This window comes from Lactuca virosa, chromosome 9 (genome assembly GCF_052849685.1).
Source record: "Lactuca virosa cultivar CGN04683 chromosome 9, Lactuca_virosa_CGN04683_v6, whole genome shotgun sequence".
Taxonomy (NCBI): domain Eukaryota; kingdom Viridiplantae; phylum Streptophyta; class Magnoliopsida; order Asterales; family Asteraceae; genus Lactuca; species Lactuca virosa.
In genome coordinates, this window is record NC_136434.1 from 3,067,898 (window position 1) to 3,087,580 (window position 19,683).

At 39.1% G+C, this 19,683-nt stretch overlaps 1 protein-coding gene across 1 annotated transcript; it reads right to left on the reverse strand.

Moving 5' to 3' along the window:
- Positions 1–1,216: 1,216 nt before the first annotated feature.
- Positions 1,217–2,205, reverse strand: LOC145138343 (multidrug resistance protein ABC transporter family protein). The gene has a single exon (XM_079072440.1). The coding sequence runs from the start codon at positions 2,063–2,065 to the stop codon at positions 1,463–1,465; it is 603 nt and encodes a 200-aa protein (XP_078928566.1). The 5' UTR covers positions 2,066–2,205; the 3' UTR covers positions 1,217–1,462.
- Between the last annotated feature and the right edge of the window lie 17,478 nt (positions 2,206–19,683).

Below are 19,683 nucleotides of genomic sequence, written 5' to 3' on the forward strand. Positions count from 1 at the left end.
CTTTGATCTTGAGGTTTAGAAGTTTCAGATGTAGATTTGTTTAAGTGTCAACATTTAAAAGGTAAGTTTTTGTTTTTTGATATTTTATTGGAAGCAAATTACAGTTTTTCTTTTATGATAATGTAATACTCCATCATTTTTGATTTTATTACAGTTATTTAGAGGACAAAGATGTTAAACTTTGCTATTTGAGTTTTATAATCCAGGACAAATGGAAGCAAATCAAATTTTTTCTCAGTATAATTTTTGTGTATTATTTTGAATCAAAATTTAATTTTTGTTTACTATCTTGCAATAGAATATGAAAAATTATAATTTTTTTACTTAAATTTTTAGGTCTTATAAATTTTTAGGGCCTATTTTTGGTAAAATTGCACATGACCTTTGAAATCTCGAGGTCGGCCCGGTTTGATGGTTTGATAGTTTGTTGAATTGTTAATGACTTAATGTGCTTGTGACTTAATTGTAGGATGTTGATGTGAATGATTTTCTTCAAAACTCGGCATTTGTGACGGCCATTGGAGACATTATCCGCTCCTTTAAAAACCAAGTCAACAACGAGGAAAACAATGATGGGGAACACAAAGACGAAGACGAAGAAACATAGTATTTCTTGTTTTATGTTATGGATGATGTTATTTTGGATTTATTAGATAGTTTATGGATTATATATTAGATGTTTATGTAGGATTTATTAGATATGAAATATGGTATGTTTGATGTTTTATATAATGTGGTATGTATTTATTTATGTATTTTTATCAAATCTGCATTTTATGATATAAACTATAATATCATAAAAAAATATGTTTTTTTCTCAAAAAAAAAAAAAAAAAATTAGCAACGACACCTTTAGGGACGACGTGGACTAATTGCGACGACACATAACTCCGGCAAGCTATGCCGGAAAAACCGTGGCCGCTGGTCGGAACTTCAATAGAGACGACGGCAATAGCGACGCCACAGTAGTATTAGAGACGACAAGTATTAGAGACGACGGTATTTGCGACGACAAACGAGTATTAGCTACGAGGTAATTGCGACGGCGCTTTAGAGACGACATGTCGTCGCTTATACCTTTAGCGACGACATCTGGAATCAATAGTGGGTGTACATTGCTAGCAAGTAGAATCATATCGTCTCTCATCTAGCTATATTGAAACCAAAAGTTTTGGAAAATTGATAAGCATCATGGAATGTTATAGAAAACGAAATATTCTTTGAATATTAATTTGGTCCATCTTCAAACTTTTATCGTTCGTCTCATGTTCGAGAGCCTGTGACAGTGCCATATATGTTTGATTGCAAAATGTTCTTCAATTTCCAAATTGATGCAAAAGTAACACAATAGCATAAGTAATTCACACGTACCTCACCCGGCCAACAAACCTTTTAATCAGTTATTAACTAGAAAAGCATAAACATTCTTTGATATATAGTATAATATTTGAAACTTTATAATTCAATGCAACCAATGGCGGATCTTGGCCTTGACACCCTTCTCCTTTATGGTATCTAAACTAGGCTTCCATGAACCTTTCCCAGACAACTGCCTGCTCAAATAATAATCAGCCCTCCCTTCCGAATCCATCTCCCCCAAATCCAATAACCCAGCTGGTTTAACCATCACCGCTAGCGCTGATAATTTCTCTTCTTTCTCCTTTTTCTTACTACTCTTGATCACAGCAGCAGGACACATCCTAGCAAACAACGGCAGAAACCCAGTGTAAGCAGCCACAAAGGAATCGGAATTCAGAACCGTATTAGCCCTCAGGAGAAGCCGACGAGCTTCTTCAGATGACATTGCCCCAACCGGCTTCCCTCGCCTCATTGGCAGCATCATGTAGACTCTGTTGTTCTCCAGCTTCGTGTCTGCAGGCAACGGTTTCAGGTTTCTTCCGTTGGTGAGCGTTTGAAACTCCACAACCAGTTGCTGTGGGTGGTCTAACATGAGCTCAGCCACCGTCACTGGTTTGGTGTATTCTTCGACTGTCCCATCTGGAAGTATGACCCTCCTAGCTGAGCCTGAGCGTGAGCCTGAGCCATGAGAGATGTGGTTTCCCATAGCAAACAAGTTGATCGGAAGTATGTATGTTACAATTAACTTTTTAATTGAACAAGTAAGTAATTAAGAAACTGCCAAGTAAATGCATGGTGGCGTTTTGGGGGGTTGGGTTGGGGATTTATTATAAATGGAAAGCAAGTGTTAGTTAAACCGCTCCATCTAGTACCGGTAGAAGTGGACTTGGTGAATGACTAAACTACATTTGGGCTGCAGGGGATTGACTGATGACTGATGACTGATGACGTACGTGTACATGTGTGTGTGTTGCAACGGTGTTACCTAGATACCTTCTTGGGTCTAACCTAACCCAACCATAATCCCAGGTCAATCATTCCGGCCAGTAATTAATTGATTATCCATATTCAGTTATATATGTTTATGATGCTATACATGGTTGTCAAAATCGCGATTCTGATCGTAGGATCGTACGATCCTAGGTATGAAAAACGATCCGGATCGTAAAAGGATCGTAGGGTAGGATCGTAGGATCGAGATCCGATCCGATCTTACCTTCCCTTGATTTTTTTTTTTTTTTTTTTTTGCAAATGAATTTTTTTTACCACTTTATGTCTTTTACCCTTTACCAATTTACCATTTATCATTTTGTATTGTGGCTTATGACTAATATTTTGAAGTCTTTATAACTTTTGAATGAAAATTTGAATGTTTGAAATATTTTTCATGATTAAAAATTATAAATTAAAATTATGTTTTATTTTGTGGGATCTTAGGATCCCGATCCCGATCTTGCAAACCCAAAAACGATCCTAGGTAGGATCCCGATCTTGACAACCTTGATGCTATATATCTTTTTTCTTCTCGTTACTTCACTTGCTTCGGAGGTTGTAGATGTGTAATGAATTAATGCTATATATCTTTTTTCCCAACATTAGCTTGTGCCGATCAAATCAATCATTTTAGAGTTAAAAGTCTTCAAATTTTTTGATAAGAGATATATACTAACAAGTAGGTTGTTGTGTCTACATCATAAATTACCACCGCTACAATCCATCATTCCATATGAAATATAATCATATTTGTAAAATCTATATTATATTATTATGAAGTAGAAAATCAATAGACACAGTAGTGGTGGACATAGAAAGAAATATTAGGGGTTCTATAAATTTTTTTTTTTTTGAAATATTGTACTATTAAAAAAATCTAATTTTCGACGGCATTTTCCGTTAGATCCGTCGCTAAAAATGTTTCACCAACACATTTACACTAAACTTACACTTATTAGTTATTTGTGACGAAACGGATTTGTGGTGAATTTGATAGATTTTGACAATATATTTTAAATTTTGCATTTGAGCGTAAAATTTAAAGAGTAATAAAAAAATATATTATTATTATTATTATTATATATTTTACTTGACTAACTATTAGTATATCTTTAAATAAGTTATCAAGGATACACTATATGCACGTGTCACGTGAAGTATGTACATGTGTAAAGTTTATTTGTTTGATTTTATTATATTTATTTATTTAATTAACGTAAAATGTTTGTATTATTTTATAATAAAAATAAAAGAAATAAAAAATAAACATAATACGGATATTAAAAAAATAAGTAAGAAATATAATATTATATGTAAAAATATAATTACACAACAAAGACATGCATATACAATATATCGTCCATGTGGTATTCACAAATTCGCATTTTGAGTTCGAACTCTAAATTTTTTTTTGGCATCGATTAGTTTTTAATATTTTAATTTCTTGCATATGGTTGCCCATTTGATCTTGACCCCATTACACAAGCTCCAATAACCATACGTGAATGACAAATACACCATTTATTATTTTATTTTTATTTTTGTCATATTATCATTTTTTAGTTTTAATAATTCTTTTTGACAAAGCTTCAATGGTATGTATTTTTTTGAATTTGGTCAAAATCATAATTTATTTAAATTGATGGTCTTTTTGACAATGTTTGTATGTGATTTTGGCCCGTTAGAAAATTGAAAAGACTACAATTCTTTTTTGATATATTTTTTTTATGTTTTTTTCAATTTAATTTAAAGTTTTATTAATAGTAAATCTCTCTCTCTCTCTCTCTCTCTCTATATATATATATATATATATATATATATATATATATATATATATATATCCCCTCTTTTTCTATTTAATTTAAAGTTTTATTAATAATAAATATGTGTCCATCTCTCTCTCTCTCTCTCTCTCTCTCTCTATATATATATATATATATATATATATATATATATATATTTCATTTAAAGTTTAATTAATAATAAGTATGTGATTTTGGGGCGTCCGACCTACCCATGTCAAACAGTTTTGGGGTACTGACCTACCCATGTCAAGCAGTTCTGGGGTGCTGACCTACCCATGTCAAGCAGTTATGGGGTGCTGTCACACCCCCAAACCGGAACGGCGGAAACGTTCGGGGGTGGATGACGTCATGTGTAGTCTTACAACAATTGTATCATGGTAATCATAGTAAACACAACCATTACATTGAATACATATATGAAAAAGGTTTACATCTATTTAATTCTTGTTTCTATACATCAAAAGTATAAGCAAAATAGAAAGACGTGACTCTATACGCTCCGTCTTCTCAAAACTTCAGGAGGTACTTGTCTACTGATTTCCTGAGAATACAAGCAGTTTTGAAATAGTATCAGCATAAAGCTGGTGAGTTCATAAGCGATGTTTTGTAGTGAAAACTTGTTGATGTATCTTGTAAAAATGTTCGTATGTTTCCAAGAAAATCCAATATTTTCTTTAGTAAAAGTATGATATTACCAGTTCCTTCTATGAATGTTTGTTACGGTATCCTTTGTAGTATAAAACATATTAGTTTGTATTCTTGGTTACTACGAGTATGTATAGTATGATGAATTATGTATGAGAAACCTCTGTATGTGGAATGTTTTGTTTGAAAACCCTGGATACCACCAGTATGTATAGTAGTTTTATTATCTAAATAAAACCGTGTATTGTATTTCTGAAAATCCTCCAATGTAGTGTATAATAGTTCTATTAATTAAAATAAAACTAATGAAGAATGAAATCTCGTAAACAAAGGTTAATTTATACTTATAGTGAGTCGTATAACCATACTTGATATGACCTAGAGACCTTTATGACGTTCTTCAGGCGTTAAGCTAAATGACATTTGTTCACCCCAGGCGTGCCCGCCTAACTGTAGCTAGCAGTTCAGGTGTGAGATTGTCAGTCCCGAATAGATCTATTCACAAATCTCACGCTCTCCCTCCAGGAGACTCTGGTTATACTAAAAGGATTTATTCATGTACACCTAAGAGTACAGTTTTGAAGTAGAGCCTCACAATTCTGTATAATCTAGTTTACAAGCTAGAGACAGTATATAACAGTAATTATCCTTGAATAGATGTACTTTATACCTCTGAGAAAACATATAACATAAACTAAATCTGCCATAGTTTATATAAGTTCAACCATGAAATCTGATTTGGTAGAATCGGTCTAGAGGGTTATCCCAAACTATACCCATTATAGTTTATTAAAGTTGGTATGGAAATGCTTTGTGAAACCTTTCTGAAAGCTGTGAAGTTAGATTTCCAAAATAACAGTTTCCCTTATGCTCAACGTATTACAAAAGGGATAAAGTATACGAGTATGTTATTAAACGTGGAAATCGTTGGACTGTATTAATAAGTTTAAAACTTAATAAAATACTTTGAGTTTAGATTGTATTCCCCCCCCCCCCTAAAAACATTAAAACACGGAAAATGTAGGGGCATGAACTCACCGTTGATGTGTGAAAACGTCGACTGGAATGAAGATCCTCGAGTGGTTGTACGTGGCACTTAACGGAATCCTAATATCAAATAAATACATATATGTATCTAAATTAGCGATTTCGTTAGATAAAGTGTTAGAAAAACACTTGTTTTCGGTTAAGGAATGTTATCGGGACTTGGTCGAATCGAAGAAAGTGGGTTTTCGGACAAATGCACCACTTAAAGGTGTTTACGGTCGGCAGACAGTTTACGGCCGTGAACAGGGTTTACGGTCGTAAACTGAATTTACGGTCGTGGATGGAGATTACGGTCGACAGGCAGTTTACGACCTTTGAAGATCTGATGAGTTTACGGTCGTAAACGGGTTTACGGTCTATGAAGATTGACCGTAAACTCAAGAACAAAGGTGCTGATTTCGACGAAAACGGGTTTTAGATGCTTCTAAACAACCTCCAGGAGTGTTTTCTGATGATTTTTAGAGAGAAAAGAGGGTGTTTCGGAGTTTACGGCCAGAGGTTCTAGAGAGAGACTGAGAGAGTTTCCGGTCAAAAGTGTTCAAATGAGGGTGGGGTCTCATATTTATAGGGGATTTTGTGGTCGGTGGGTGGGGTCCACCCGACGCTGGCCGTAAACGAGTTTACGGCCGTAAACAGGTTTACGGCCGTGAACTCCAGTCAGGCCGTGAAGTTCTCATAATCATATCATAGCATAACATATCATAACATGTATGAGTTCCCCCATCATACCACATACCATACAACAAACATACTGTCGGGCAATTTTGGGGCGCCCGGCCTACCCATGTCAAGCAGTTCTGGGGTGCGGACCTACCCATGTCAAGCAGTTATGGGGTGCCGACCTACCCATGTCAAGCAGTTCTGGGGTGCTTAACCTACCCTCCAGTTTATCTCAACTAGCTACGGGGACTATTTCACCCCCTACTACTACCATGCAATAACATAGCATAACATACTGTCAGGCATATCTGGGGTGCCCGACCTACCCTTCGGTCCTAACGACCGTAACACGGGGACTACTCTCCTACTACTACCTCTATCACATAATAACATATCATAAACATACTCTCAGACATATCTGAGGTGCCCGACCTACCCTTCGGTCCTAACAACCGTAATACGGGGACTATTCCCCCTACTGCTATTATCACATAACATCGTATCAGGCTAGCACATAAAACACATCAGGTAGTAGCAAACCTAGATAATTATCACAAAGACAATCATCTAACATACAACTCCTACTAGTGGGCCGGCATTGTGGCCGTAGACCCACCACTACTTGAAGGTAACTCACCTCACATTGCTGAAATCCCGCAGACAAAAACTCTAGTTGCTGGATGACAGATTCTCGGTCTGTCAACATCAAAATAACACCCAATTAATAATTGGGTTCCAACACATAACCATAAGTACATATGTCACACCCCAAAACCGGAACGGCGGAAACGTTCTGGGGTGGAGGACGTCATGTACAGTATCATAACAATTCATAATAGTAAAGACAAGCAACAACATCCATTACATTAATATAATAATTGTAATACAAGCGTGTTCTGTATAGTTTGTAAGACACCAAAATGTATAATCAAAATAAAGATGAGTCTTGTATGTGCTCCATCTTCTCAAAAGCTTCATATGTACCTGTCTACTGATGACCTGAGAATACAAGTTATTTTGAAAGAGTTTATCAGCATAAAGCTGGTGAGTTCATAAGTATTTAGTGTCATTGCTTGTATAGAAATGTTTGTAACAACTTAAAGTAGTAACTGATTTCAAATGTTTGTAAATAGTATACTCCCTAGAAAATCCTATATTTTCCAGTAAAAATGTAGTCTTCTACCAAGACCCGATTGTTTGTGTATTTGTTCCTTATGTAGAGTAAGAGTTTTTCCTCAGTGAAACTATCATTATAAAAATATAGTTTATTTAAACGTGTATGTGACATAATCACTGTGTAATGAAATACAGACTCCAGGTAGTACTAAATGTACAGTACACCTCGGGGAGTCTAAAGTAGTAACATGTAGACTCCAGGTGGTATTAAATGAGCAATACGCCTCGAAAAGTGTATTTTTGCCTTTAATTCTTAATTGGTTAATTAAAGGTTTGAATGTGAACTCGTATGTAACCATGCTGATCGACGGCTGAATAATTGATGACCCTCCAGGTCATATGTAGTGAAGTAACATTTTGTCATCCCTTGGCCTTTCGGCTGGGACTGTAGCTAGCAGTCGGGATGTGGGAGTGTCTGTCCCGTATAGATCTATACACATAATGCATGCTCTCCCTCCACGAGACTCTGGTTACAAGGTGATAGCACAATAAAGTGTCGTATCGAGAAGTAGTATGTCACATTCTGTTTATAGTATTCAAATGTTTATGTAGTATGTCATAGTGTAGTAATGTTTTCTCTGTACTAGTGTATAGTATGTTCTGTTGTATAGTGTATAACGTGTATTGACTCATAACTGTACTGGCTCTTGTAGGTGCTGTTGTAATAGTAGTAGTGAGTAGTAAAACCTTAACTATACCTATTATAGTTAAATAGTAAGGTTATAGGTATGCCTTTGCTACACAAAGGTACTGAACTAAAGTGAAAGCTTTTATATCCAACACATATATATATGATATATAACTAAGAATTCAACGACATTCGGACAAATAACAGGATACCCTAAGTCCACAACCAAACAAGGAACAGGAAATAAGGTGAGCTATCAGTCCTAAGTCCTTCAAGTCTTACTTATATAAATATATTAGTGTAGATAAGAGTTTGAAAACAACGCAAGTTTAAAAGAGTTTGGAAATAGTTTTAGTATCTAAAAGTTTAATAAAAGGTTTTGAAACGCTTGAAAACCATAATTTTGATAGTAACTTGGAAGTAGTGGTAAATCTTTTCTGTTTGTTCTAGTCATTAATCACATGTGATTAAAGCAATAACTAGAATATTTCAACTTGTATTCCCCCCCCCCCCCCCCATAAAAAGCATTTAAAATCATTTCAAAGGTTGATTAAGGGGTATGAACTCACCTGCAGTGAGTAACTCGAATGAAAGATCGCTATAGGATTTGTTGGATGTCAAATGGAGTCTCGAGCACAAACGAATCCTATTTAACATATAATTACACATATATGAATACATTAATGTATATAACCACTAATGGTGATAGGGACATGCCTTAAGGACATAAAAACACTTAGAATTTAGTGTTACCAACTCATATGGTTGCACATAAGGGGTGTATGGCCCTACATTGGAGTGTAAGACCCCACAAGCATGGGTTTTGTGTGTGTGCGGCCAGAGTGTGCGGCCAAGCCTATGTGCGGCCGTACACTCACTATGAAGTGTGTCAAAAACGTGTTTCCAAGCCTTAGGAATGTTCTAGTGAAGGTGCTTTGACCATTTCTTAGCCGGAATGAGAGTTTGTGGCTATTTTGGACCCTTAAAAGGGTGTGTGCGGTTGCACATGGCGTGTGCGGTCAGGTGTGTTCGGCCAGGCCTGTGTGCGGCCGTACACTCCCATACAAACGTGTCCAAATCGATTTTCCAAGGCTTTGTGATGATCCTAAGAAGGTGTTTTGGTCGATGTTATGCTTGGATGAGTGTTTAAGCCCATTTTAGGACCAATGATGTGTGTGCGGCCGTACACACATGAAGATCATCTAGAATGATGATTTCATGGATCAAACTCGAGGAAAAGGCTTTCAAACGTGTTGTAGTAGTGATCTAAGGGTGTTTACTTACTTGTCTTGATGATTGGAGAGGAAAACTTGAAGAGCTCTTGAGAGAAAATGTTCCAGCTTTGAAGGAGTGGGAAAAGGGTGTAAGGTTGACTTAGGGTCCTTAATATAGGCTAGAGTGTGAGGCTGGGAGGGTGTGCGGTCGGCTGTGTGCGGCTGGCTGGCCGCACACTCGGGTGTGCGGCCGCACACACCTTGCTGGGTGTGTTTGGCCCGATTTAGTGATGCTACACACATTCTCACCCTTCCTATGACTCATAACAAGGTTATATTAAGCCTAAAACATCCATAAAGACCCAAAACTTCATTACAAATAGCAAAAACGAGTCTAACTTTGATAAAAATGAAGAATGTACAAGTTAGAAATTTCGGGTTGTCACAACATACTTGGGGTAAATACTACTTTACCCCTAACTTAGCTTTACTCAAGTCCAAGGCCCAATCCAAAGGCTCCAAAGTCAACTATGAGTCAAAGCCCAACATATGGCCCAATTTTCCAAATTGGGCCCAAACCTTACATGGTTTTATTTTAAGGCCCAACTACTTAGTCCAGTCCAAACATTTGGCATTTCTAATGGCCCAATATATCATAATTATAAAGTCCCAATTATGGTCATATGGTGGTGGCTCAAGGCGGCGACAGCGACAGTTTTCCAATAGCAGCCACCACCTCACGGTGGTGGCGATGGGTTTTTTGGCCAAAAGTCACCATTACAACCCTTGAATACAAGGCACAACCGGTACACTTGAACATACTCCAACACGCACTAAGCCACCCCACCCCACGGTGGCTGGTGGCGCAAGAGAAGTGACAGAAACGGCAGCCACAACAACCCTAACAGCTGGCGGCGGTTGATGCAATAGTGAAACAAGGTGGCGGTACCGGTGATGTGGCTGACGACGAAACCGAAGAAGAAGAAGCGATTGGAGCTGCCACGTTCCCGACGGAACAGCCCAGCAGCGGCAGCAACCGAGCGGTGATCGTTCGTCGGCGGCTCCATCTTCATCAGGAAAGGCGCGACGGCAGACGGAACGCCGGGACTGATGGTTGAAGGCTCCTGTTGACGGCAGCACAATAGGCCGGTCTCAGTTGTCGTTTGGCGGCCATGGATGGTCGGAAAGTGGGCGAAACCGATGGTGACGGCTGGAGGATCATACCCGGCGGCTGTTGCATCCCTCCCTTAAGGTTAGGGTTTGGATAGCATATATACCCGATGCCTTACAATCTTATTGCCATAATGGCAGAAATGGTCCCTCCCCAGAAATATCCTTTCAGATCAAGTCTATAATTTACCTTTTTAACCCAGGCCCCCAGCGGAAGGCCACCGACTTCTTGGTCAGTCGGGTCAAAGGAATCGCAATCTCGGAGAAGTCCCGTATAAATCTACGGTAATAACCCGCTAGACCCAGGAAACTTTGAATCTTAGTTGGAGACCTCGGAATCTCGCACTGCATCACGGCCTCTATCTTGGCCGGATCCACCAGAATACCCTTCTGGTTGACAATGTGCCCAAGAGATTGCACCTCGCGCAACCAGAACTCATATTTGGAGAACCTTGCAAAAAGTCTCTCCCCCACTTAGATTCGACTATGTCTTCACGGTACGCCAGAATTGAAGAATTCCCAATCCTTCTTACTTCCTAATAGTCCACTGCCGACAATCTGAGCTTACCAATGCTAACGATCAATTACCAGTCAAACCTTAAGATCGCCCATCCTCTGAAATCTTGAAGAGTACTCTTGAAATCCGGTACAGTCTGACACGTCAGTCCATCTCCCATGTTGTCAACTGAAGGCCTCAATCTTCACTCTGGCTGACGAATCCTCGTTCCCACTTCCAATCTCGCAGCACCACTGAACTCTAACCGAACACAGCCCATACGAAAATACAATTCTCTCGAACATCCCATGACCAACCACTTATGCATCAAACCCCGCAACTGACACTACCCTCTTCATGTTACCAGTCCTATCCTAGCAACGATAGTGCCTTGAACTCCAAAGTTCATCCATAGACAATTGTCGACCATACCTGAACCATGATAGAACCACTAAACGCTGACTTCACTGGAGAACTATCGCTCTAACCCTGACCGAGTATCCTCTAAATAATACTCCTGCACAGATCCCGACAAAGATCCGGGATGATAAGGGTACACGCGAAACCCACTCCGCAAGATGCGTCCCTCTGTGGGTTCATCAAGGACTTTTCGGCATGCAGGATGACATATATGATCCTTGATAACCCAAACACTAACAGAAAACCGACCTGAGATCCAACTTATCCAAACTCACTCACAATTCCAAAGCGATACGTATTCCCAACATCCTCCTAATAGTAGTAGAAGATGACATACCCACAACATCTGGAGGAATATTGATCACCTTCAAATGGCATGATCAACCCTGCCACACATGTAGCAGCCTAAACCCTTAGAGTGACAAACTCCCTCGTGCACTTTCTCGTACGTGTTGCACTGACTCCGGCCATGCTGGCCTTTTACCCGATGATCAGAAGTCATGGGTCTCTTCTCGGGACCCTCTACTATACACACCTGGCACGACCCTCTCTTCCCAGGGTGCTCTAAATCGACCTCACATCTGCAAACTCTTGGAAATCATATCCTTCAGGGTCTGAAACCCTGTCACACTCACTAGTTCACTTGCCAATGGCTAAGCTGCAACAACTGGGACATCCTCTGTCCTCAAACCGGGTCACAAACATCTCCCCGAAGCTTCTCAGATTCTCCAAGACTCTCACCGATTCGAGTATGGATCCTGTGCTTTCAGTAGTACGATCCCAAATACTACCTTCCACACCTATCCATACTTTCCTCGGCAATCCTCCCGAATCCTCCAACTCACTTCCTCAAACTAATATGTCCAAGTCTCACTGAACCTCATTACTAACCCATTGAAACATATCCTAGGCTTTCCTAGGTTCCCGAACCCACCCAGTCCTCAGCTGCTGAAAGATTCCTAGCAATGTCAACTAGATACCTCATGAATGTAGCCACATGCAACAGAGATCAGATAATCCTTCGAGTAAAAGACCCATCCCTAGAACGGTTGGACTCAAACAAGAGTTGCGCAATAGGGTCAAATCTATAACTCTGAGATTATCCATCCTGTGCCACATGTGACTTAGCATATTCACTTAATAGTTAGCTCACATTACTAAAAGTCCCACAAAGCACAAAGCAAGCAGCATTCAGACAATGGTTAATGTAACCATCATATTCCAATCAACTCATCCTATCCTCTAATCAGGAATCTGTACATGCAATTCAAAGGCTCATACAATCAGGCATAACCTAAACAGGTTATCCTATCACTGACTGATCAGTACTAGCATGCAATTCTACAAGCACATACAATAGGCATATAAGGCATCCTCCTAGATCCTCAGTCCTAATCTAGCATGCAGTTCTCATAATCATATCATAGCATAACATATCATAACATGTATGAGTTCCCCCATCATACCACATACCATACAACAAACATACTGTCGGGCAATTCTGGGGCGCCCGACCTACCCATGTCAAGCAGTTATGGGGTGCGGGCCTACCCATGTCAAGCAGTTATGGGGTGCCGACCTACCCATGTCAAGCAGTTCTGGGGTGCTTAACCTACCCTCCAGTTTATCTCAACTAGCTACGGGGACTATTTCCCCCCTACTACTACCATGCAATAACATAGCATAACATACTGTCAGGCATATCTGGGGTGCCCGACCTACCCTTCGGTCCTAACGACCGTAACACGGGGACTACTCTCCTACTACTACCTCTATCACATAATAACATATCATAAACATACTCTCAGACATATCTGAGGTGCCCGACCTACCCTTCGGTCCTAACAACCGTAATACGGGGACTATTCCCCCTACTGCTATTATCACATAACATCGTATCAGGTTAGCACATAAAACACATCAGGTAGTAGCAAACCTAGATAATTATCACAAAGACAATCATCTAACATACAACTCCTACTAGTGGGCCGGCATTGTGGCCGTAGACCCACCACTACTTGAAGGTAACTCTCACCTCACATTGCTGAAATCCCGCAGACAAAAACTCTAGTTGCTGGATGACAGATTCTCGGTCTGTCAACATCAAAATAACACCCAATTAATAATTGGGTTCCAACACATAACCATAAGTATACACTTGGGGTAAATACTACTTTACCCCTAACTTAGCTTTACTCAAGTCCAAGTGTCACAACTGGCATTTTGCTAGGAAATTCTATTCTCATGTAAACATCATCCATTGTAAAAACTTGTACTCTAAGTGAATACTATACTCTATGCTCATTCAAATACATCTCATATGTTCAAATAAGGGTTGGAAACCCTAGAAATCCCGACTCAAGTTCATTATGGACTAGGATTCTCTTATTGGGCCTAAGGGACCAATAAATCATCAATTCATCAATCTATAACACTTTGGGCCATTTAGGCCTAGAATGATTCATTCTACCTCCAATGGACCATGATGGGTCATAAATGATTTAATTAACCTTAATGGGCCATAAACCCATTCATTTTACCATTTTGGGCCGTGAACCTTCTTAAGGGCCCAATGGGCCGAAAAATGCTTGGAGCTTCATAAAAATTCGAACAAGACAAATAATAGGCCAAATCATTTCATCCTCATCTCTCTTAAGCCTAAATTCTCGGCCCATTATGCTTATTAGACAAAAAAAAGGAAAAAGGAGGAATTTTGTGCATTAGACACCTCATGTTTGCATGGTGGTCTTCCATGCAAACATCACCTCACCATCTCTCTCTCTCTCTCTCTCTCTCTCTCTCTTCTCTTCTCTTATTATCAGCCAAAACCCCTCCCCTCAGCTCTCTCACTTTCCTTTCAAACATCTTCAAAACACTCTCTAGAACACCTCCCTTTTTCTTCTAAAATTTTTGAGATTTTGGGTGTAGCTTCAAGAGATTCTTCTTCAAGATCATCAACTTTGGTAAGTTCTTACTTAGATCTATGACTTAGCTTCTTGATTTCTTCAAAATCTCCTCCTAACTCATACCATTTCGTGATTCATGCATCTTAGAGCCATCTAAGTTCTAAAGTTCTTCAAGAAGCTTGCTAGGACCAAAATCTCTTCACATCTTCACCAAAAACCGAGAACAACAAGCAAAGTGAGTTCATACCCCCTATTTTCGATTTTTACTTTGTTTTGGGGGAGAATACAAGTTGTGTTGTGTAGATCTATGTGTGTATGCATGGATATGTGTGTTTTTCATGATTTATTTGGTGGTTATGTGTTATTTACTTCATAAATCTAAAAATATGTTACGAATATTAAGTTTATCACTTAAATCTACATGAAAACCTTGAGAAAAGTATGTTTTATCACATATAATACATGTGAAATTGTAGATCTGATATTTATACACTTAAAATAGCAAGAATGAGTGTTGTGTTCAAAGATCTATAAACTAAACTCAAAAATCAGCCCTTGACAGAAAAGTTTTGGTCCAATCTCGAACTGTTTTGACCACCTTAATGATAATATTTTTCAAAACTGTTTTACATGCAAAACGTTCAGGTTTATACCTTTAAAATTACTACTCTCACGTTTTCATACGATTTTTCTACAATTTTTGGCGAATTTTACAAAACTGCCTATCATATTTGAAATAATTTAGGACCAGCCTGTGAAGGTGAGCAATTTCACACTTGTTAGAGACCATTAAAAATTATGAGAAACATTATGAACAAAGTAGACAAAATTTCCAAACTTCCAGAGTTTACGGATCCAAATTTCGACTTACGATGATTTTTCTACAAATTTTCCAACAACCGGGTCAGAAAAGTCAAAAACCATAAAAATGTGTATTTTCACAAAAATCAAGCCAAAAATGATATTTTTGACAAAAAAAAAGGGTTAGAAATGTTATTTTTACCAAAAACTAGCTATAAATACAAGTTTTGAGCAAAATGGGGACAAAAGTGTTATTTTTATTAAGATTGGGCCTTAATTGTAAATTTTTGGCTTATTGGGCCAAGAATGTCATTTTTACAAAAAGCGGGCTTTTTATGCTATGTTGGTAAATAAATTGACTAATACTAGCAATAAAATAACAAACGGACTAATTTTGCCATTTGTATAATATTGGGCCTTAGAGGCCCATTAATATGCTTGATAGGCCCTGAATACTATTTATTTGTTTATTGGGCCTCATTGACCCATTAACATGTGCGACGAACCTTGGATACTATTTGCGTGCTATTTAAGCCTGTAAATACCTTACATGTGAAATGGGCCTTAGTTGTCCTTTTACATATATTTCGGGCCCATGTTATATGAATCTCACTCCTATTAGGTCTTGAAATGACTCACATGTTTAGCGATGCCCTAGTGGCTCACTTACATGGTTCATTGGGCCTGGAATGAGTTTTATACATTTTTCTTCGCGTAAATTCGATTAAGGATCTAGTGAGTTTTGTCGGTTGACACCTATTGAGTGTACGATCGTAGTCTGTAGTTATAACAAAATTCTCTTGGAGGGAGAGCGCAAATTTGTGTATAGATCTATACGGGGGTGACGCCCCACACCTGAGCTGTTCGCTACAGTTAGACTAGTCCAGTCTAGGGTGACAAACCGTACCTTAAACAAGTCGGCGTCTTCCAGATGTCAAGACAGGCGAAAGTGTCATTATCAAGTATGGTTGTAACGGCTCATTTAGAGGAATTAACGTTATAAATTTACGGAAGACCATTCTTTTCTTTTCTCTTTGGATTACTCAGGAACATACATATACTGGTACTCAACCTCGAGGGTTGGTACGACAACATTCTCTATTACAAACAACATCGGGTTGTCTGGGGGCATTATCTTCACGTTTTTTGCATTATCTTTATACATTCTAATAAACAATAACACACATGCATTAATACGAGATCTGAAAAAAACATGCTAAACTGTTTACAGAAAATATCGGATTTTCTGGGTTTTACGAATAATCCAAATCATTTTCACAAACATGCTTATGAACTCACCAACATTTTTATGTTGATCTTTTTAAATTAACTTGTATTCTCAGGGAACCGTTGAAGCAGGTTCGGTGGATCAATTTAATGGACGTTTTGTTATATTTATGTCCCATCATACTTACAACTTTTGGCATGTAATATTCAAACATAATACTTGATGTAAACAATGTCAGTTGTAATATTGTAATGCATGGTGATGATGATGTTATGTTTCATATATATTCATTGTGATGATATTTCAATTCAAAGTCACACGAGCCCCCGGACATTTCCGCCGTCAGGTTCGGGGGGTGACAGATTGGTATCAGAGCATTGTTTATAGTGAACTAGCATATCTAATCATACAGGATATGCAACTATAAATACAATGGGACTAAACTACTCTGAACATAATAATTAAAATACATACCTATGTGTGCATTTTAGAGTAATAACACAACAAGAACAGTAAAAGTCTTTGGAGGATTTGAACATCACGATTAAACCTGGGCAATTATGTAGTCGTATTGGGGGTGAATGTAGCCTGATCAACTACGTTCATTCAAAACACGACCAACATGTGTTCGGGAGTAATCGTGATGGACAATGAATCAAAAACTTACCATTTAATTATCCAAAGAGCTTATAGAACCAAACCTAAAGAAAATTAAAATACTATAGGAGTATTTGGTGTGCTATTTGTTTCTAGTATTTATACCCCGTCGTGCAGACACTATGGACGGGCATCATTAGCGAGGAGACCCCTATCCCCTAGTCAGGGGAATGCAGGGTGGCTTGACCCAGACGAAGACTCAGAGGAAGAACCAGAGGAGGAACATGAAGTAGAACTTACAATTGAACCCGTCGAGCCAGTAGTGAACCTCGAAGAGGAAGAGCTCGAGGGCGATGATGATGATGACTCGGATGCAGAGTCTGAGGTCATCAATCCTCCATACATGGCCAGAGTACCGGCTTATCGTATGGGCCCCGATGGCCCCACGCCCCCATGGGCACACGATATTTGGAGATGGAGTCACCAGCAGGGGATACGACCACCCTACGGTAGGAACCGAGGTTTCTTCGATCTTAGTCATAAAGGACCAGCTGACCGGGCCCTCCCAGTCATGGTCCGGCGCACCCGAGACATTGGCAACCAAGCTCAGGACACCCAAATCAAACGGACCAAATGTAGTTGTTGTTTAGAGAGATGAGAGACAAACACAGGAAGTGAACGGAGACTCCCGAGCAAGACAGTTAGTTTGGGAGGTATGACTATGAGATACCAAGCGACAAGTAGCTCGTATCCGAGGTGCATCCACTTCATCAACACCACCACCAGACACTTTCTGCCACAATTAGGATCCGCTTTTTCTCCCCACTACTATCTGTTATGACTCTCTTTCGTGTACTAAGATGGTTCTCACCATTGAAACAACTATTTATTCTTCTTATTTCGTGTTATTGCATGAGTTCACTTATATGCACAACCGAACCCCCGAAACCGCTAGATACTCAAGGATCTGGAAACAAAAATAATCTATGAACTCTATGGATAGACTTAATATTCGTGCCAAATCCACGATTACCTACTACCATAAATACATCATAGGGATGTAGATTGAAACATTGTGAATCATGAGACAAAACGTGAAATTTATAGAGTACAACCAGAAATGACCGTCGTTAATTACGATCTTGCTTATCATCATGCAACAGAAAATGTCATCCCACAGAAATGACAAGCACACCCGTGAGACACCAATCCTGCAGATGGACTGTAACGCCCGTAGATCCGGGCTAGTCAATTTAGAGACAATGGGCATCAAAAATGAGTTTTTGATGGAAGATTATTTAGAAGGAATAATCTTAACCAAGTTTTAGTATATGTTACAAGGGTTCCGTACATATAAAGAACGTCGAAATCCGAGTTATAACGAAAAAGTTATGGCCCGTCGAAGTTGTTCGGCAAAACCGGCACGGCACCGGGAGACGTAAAAAGTGAATTTACGATAGAGGAGTTTTTAGCCTTAGTAATCTAAACCAAAGTTGTATTATACGTTAAACCGAGAACATACAAAAAAAGAACGCCCAAATCTGACTTCGTATGAAGAAGTTATGAATTTTCTAAGATTTAGCATAGCAGTGCACGACCTGAAACTCGAATTTTAGTTCGAGCAGTTTTTGGCCTACGCGACCTGAATGAGAGTTGAAGATCTCATTAATAGGAACTCAACGATAAAAAGACAGACGAAAATGAAGTCCGTATGAAGGAGTTACGAATTCTTCGCGGTCATTTAACAGTCTAATCTCCTCCTACTGTTAAATTTCGAGATCGGTCAATAATTAGCCGACGGAGTCTAAATTAAAGTTGTAGATCTTGTTTTTACCTACGCGTGGATATAAATAACGTCGAAAACGGAGCTCGTATGCAAAAGTTACGGGGTTTAGAAGTCGGTAGGGTGCTGTGCGAAATCGGGTGACGTGGCTGAATATAGGCCAAGGCTTTCTCCCCAAGGCAAGCCACCAGGTGGTGACACCTGGCCATGGACTCGACGATTAGGACCTCCTACTCGACGATTAGAGCTGTTTTCCAGCCTATAAATAGAGGTGTCGGGTTCCCTCATTCTTCACACCATTCCAACCTCTTCTCTCTCTCTCTAAACTCTCTCTCTAGCCCCCAAAACCCCCCCTAAGCCTAGGTAAACCCCCTAGCACCTGAAGGAAGCCCCGAGGCTCCCGAAGCTCCAAGAAAAGAGCCTTTCGGCTCGGGAACGCTGCTCCAGCGAAGCCCGATTTTCGAGAAAACCCGCTGTAAGTGAGCTACGCCTAACCTATCTCTAGTATAGCTTATGTTTTAATATAGTAATGTTATTAGGACCTTATAATAAATATTTGGGCTATTATTATGAGTTATATAAGTGTCGTTATAATATATTTTAACCACTCACGGTACAGGGAATCTGGTTTGGAGGGCCGCTTGGGTTGCTGGATTCAGAAGTGCTATACGCCAAAATGATCCTGCCCTCCGGTGTTCCATGTCCGGCCCCTGTCTGTACATAGTGGGTGAAAAATATTGTTTAACGATTATATA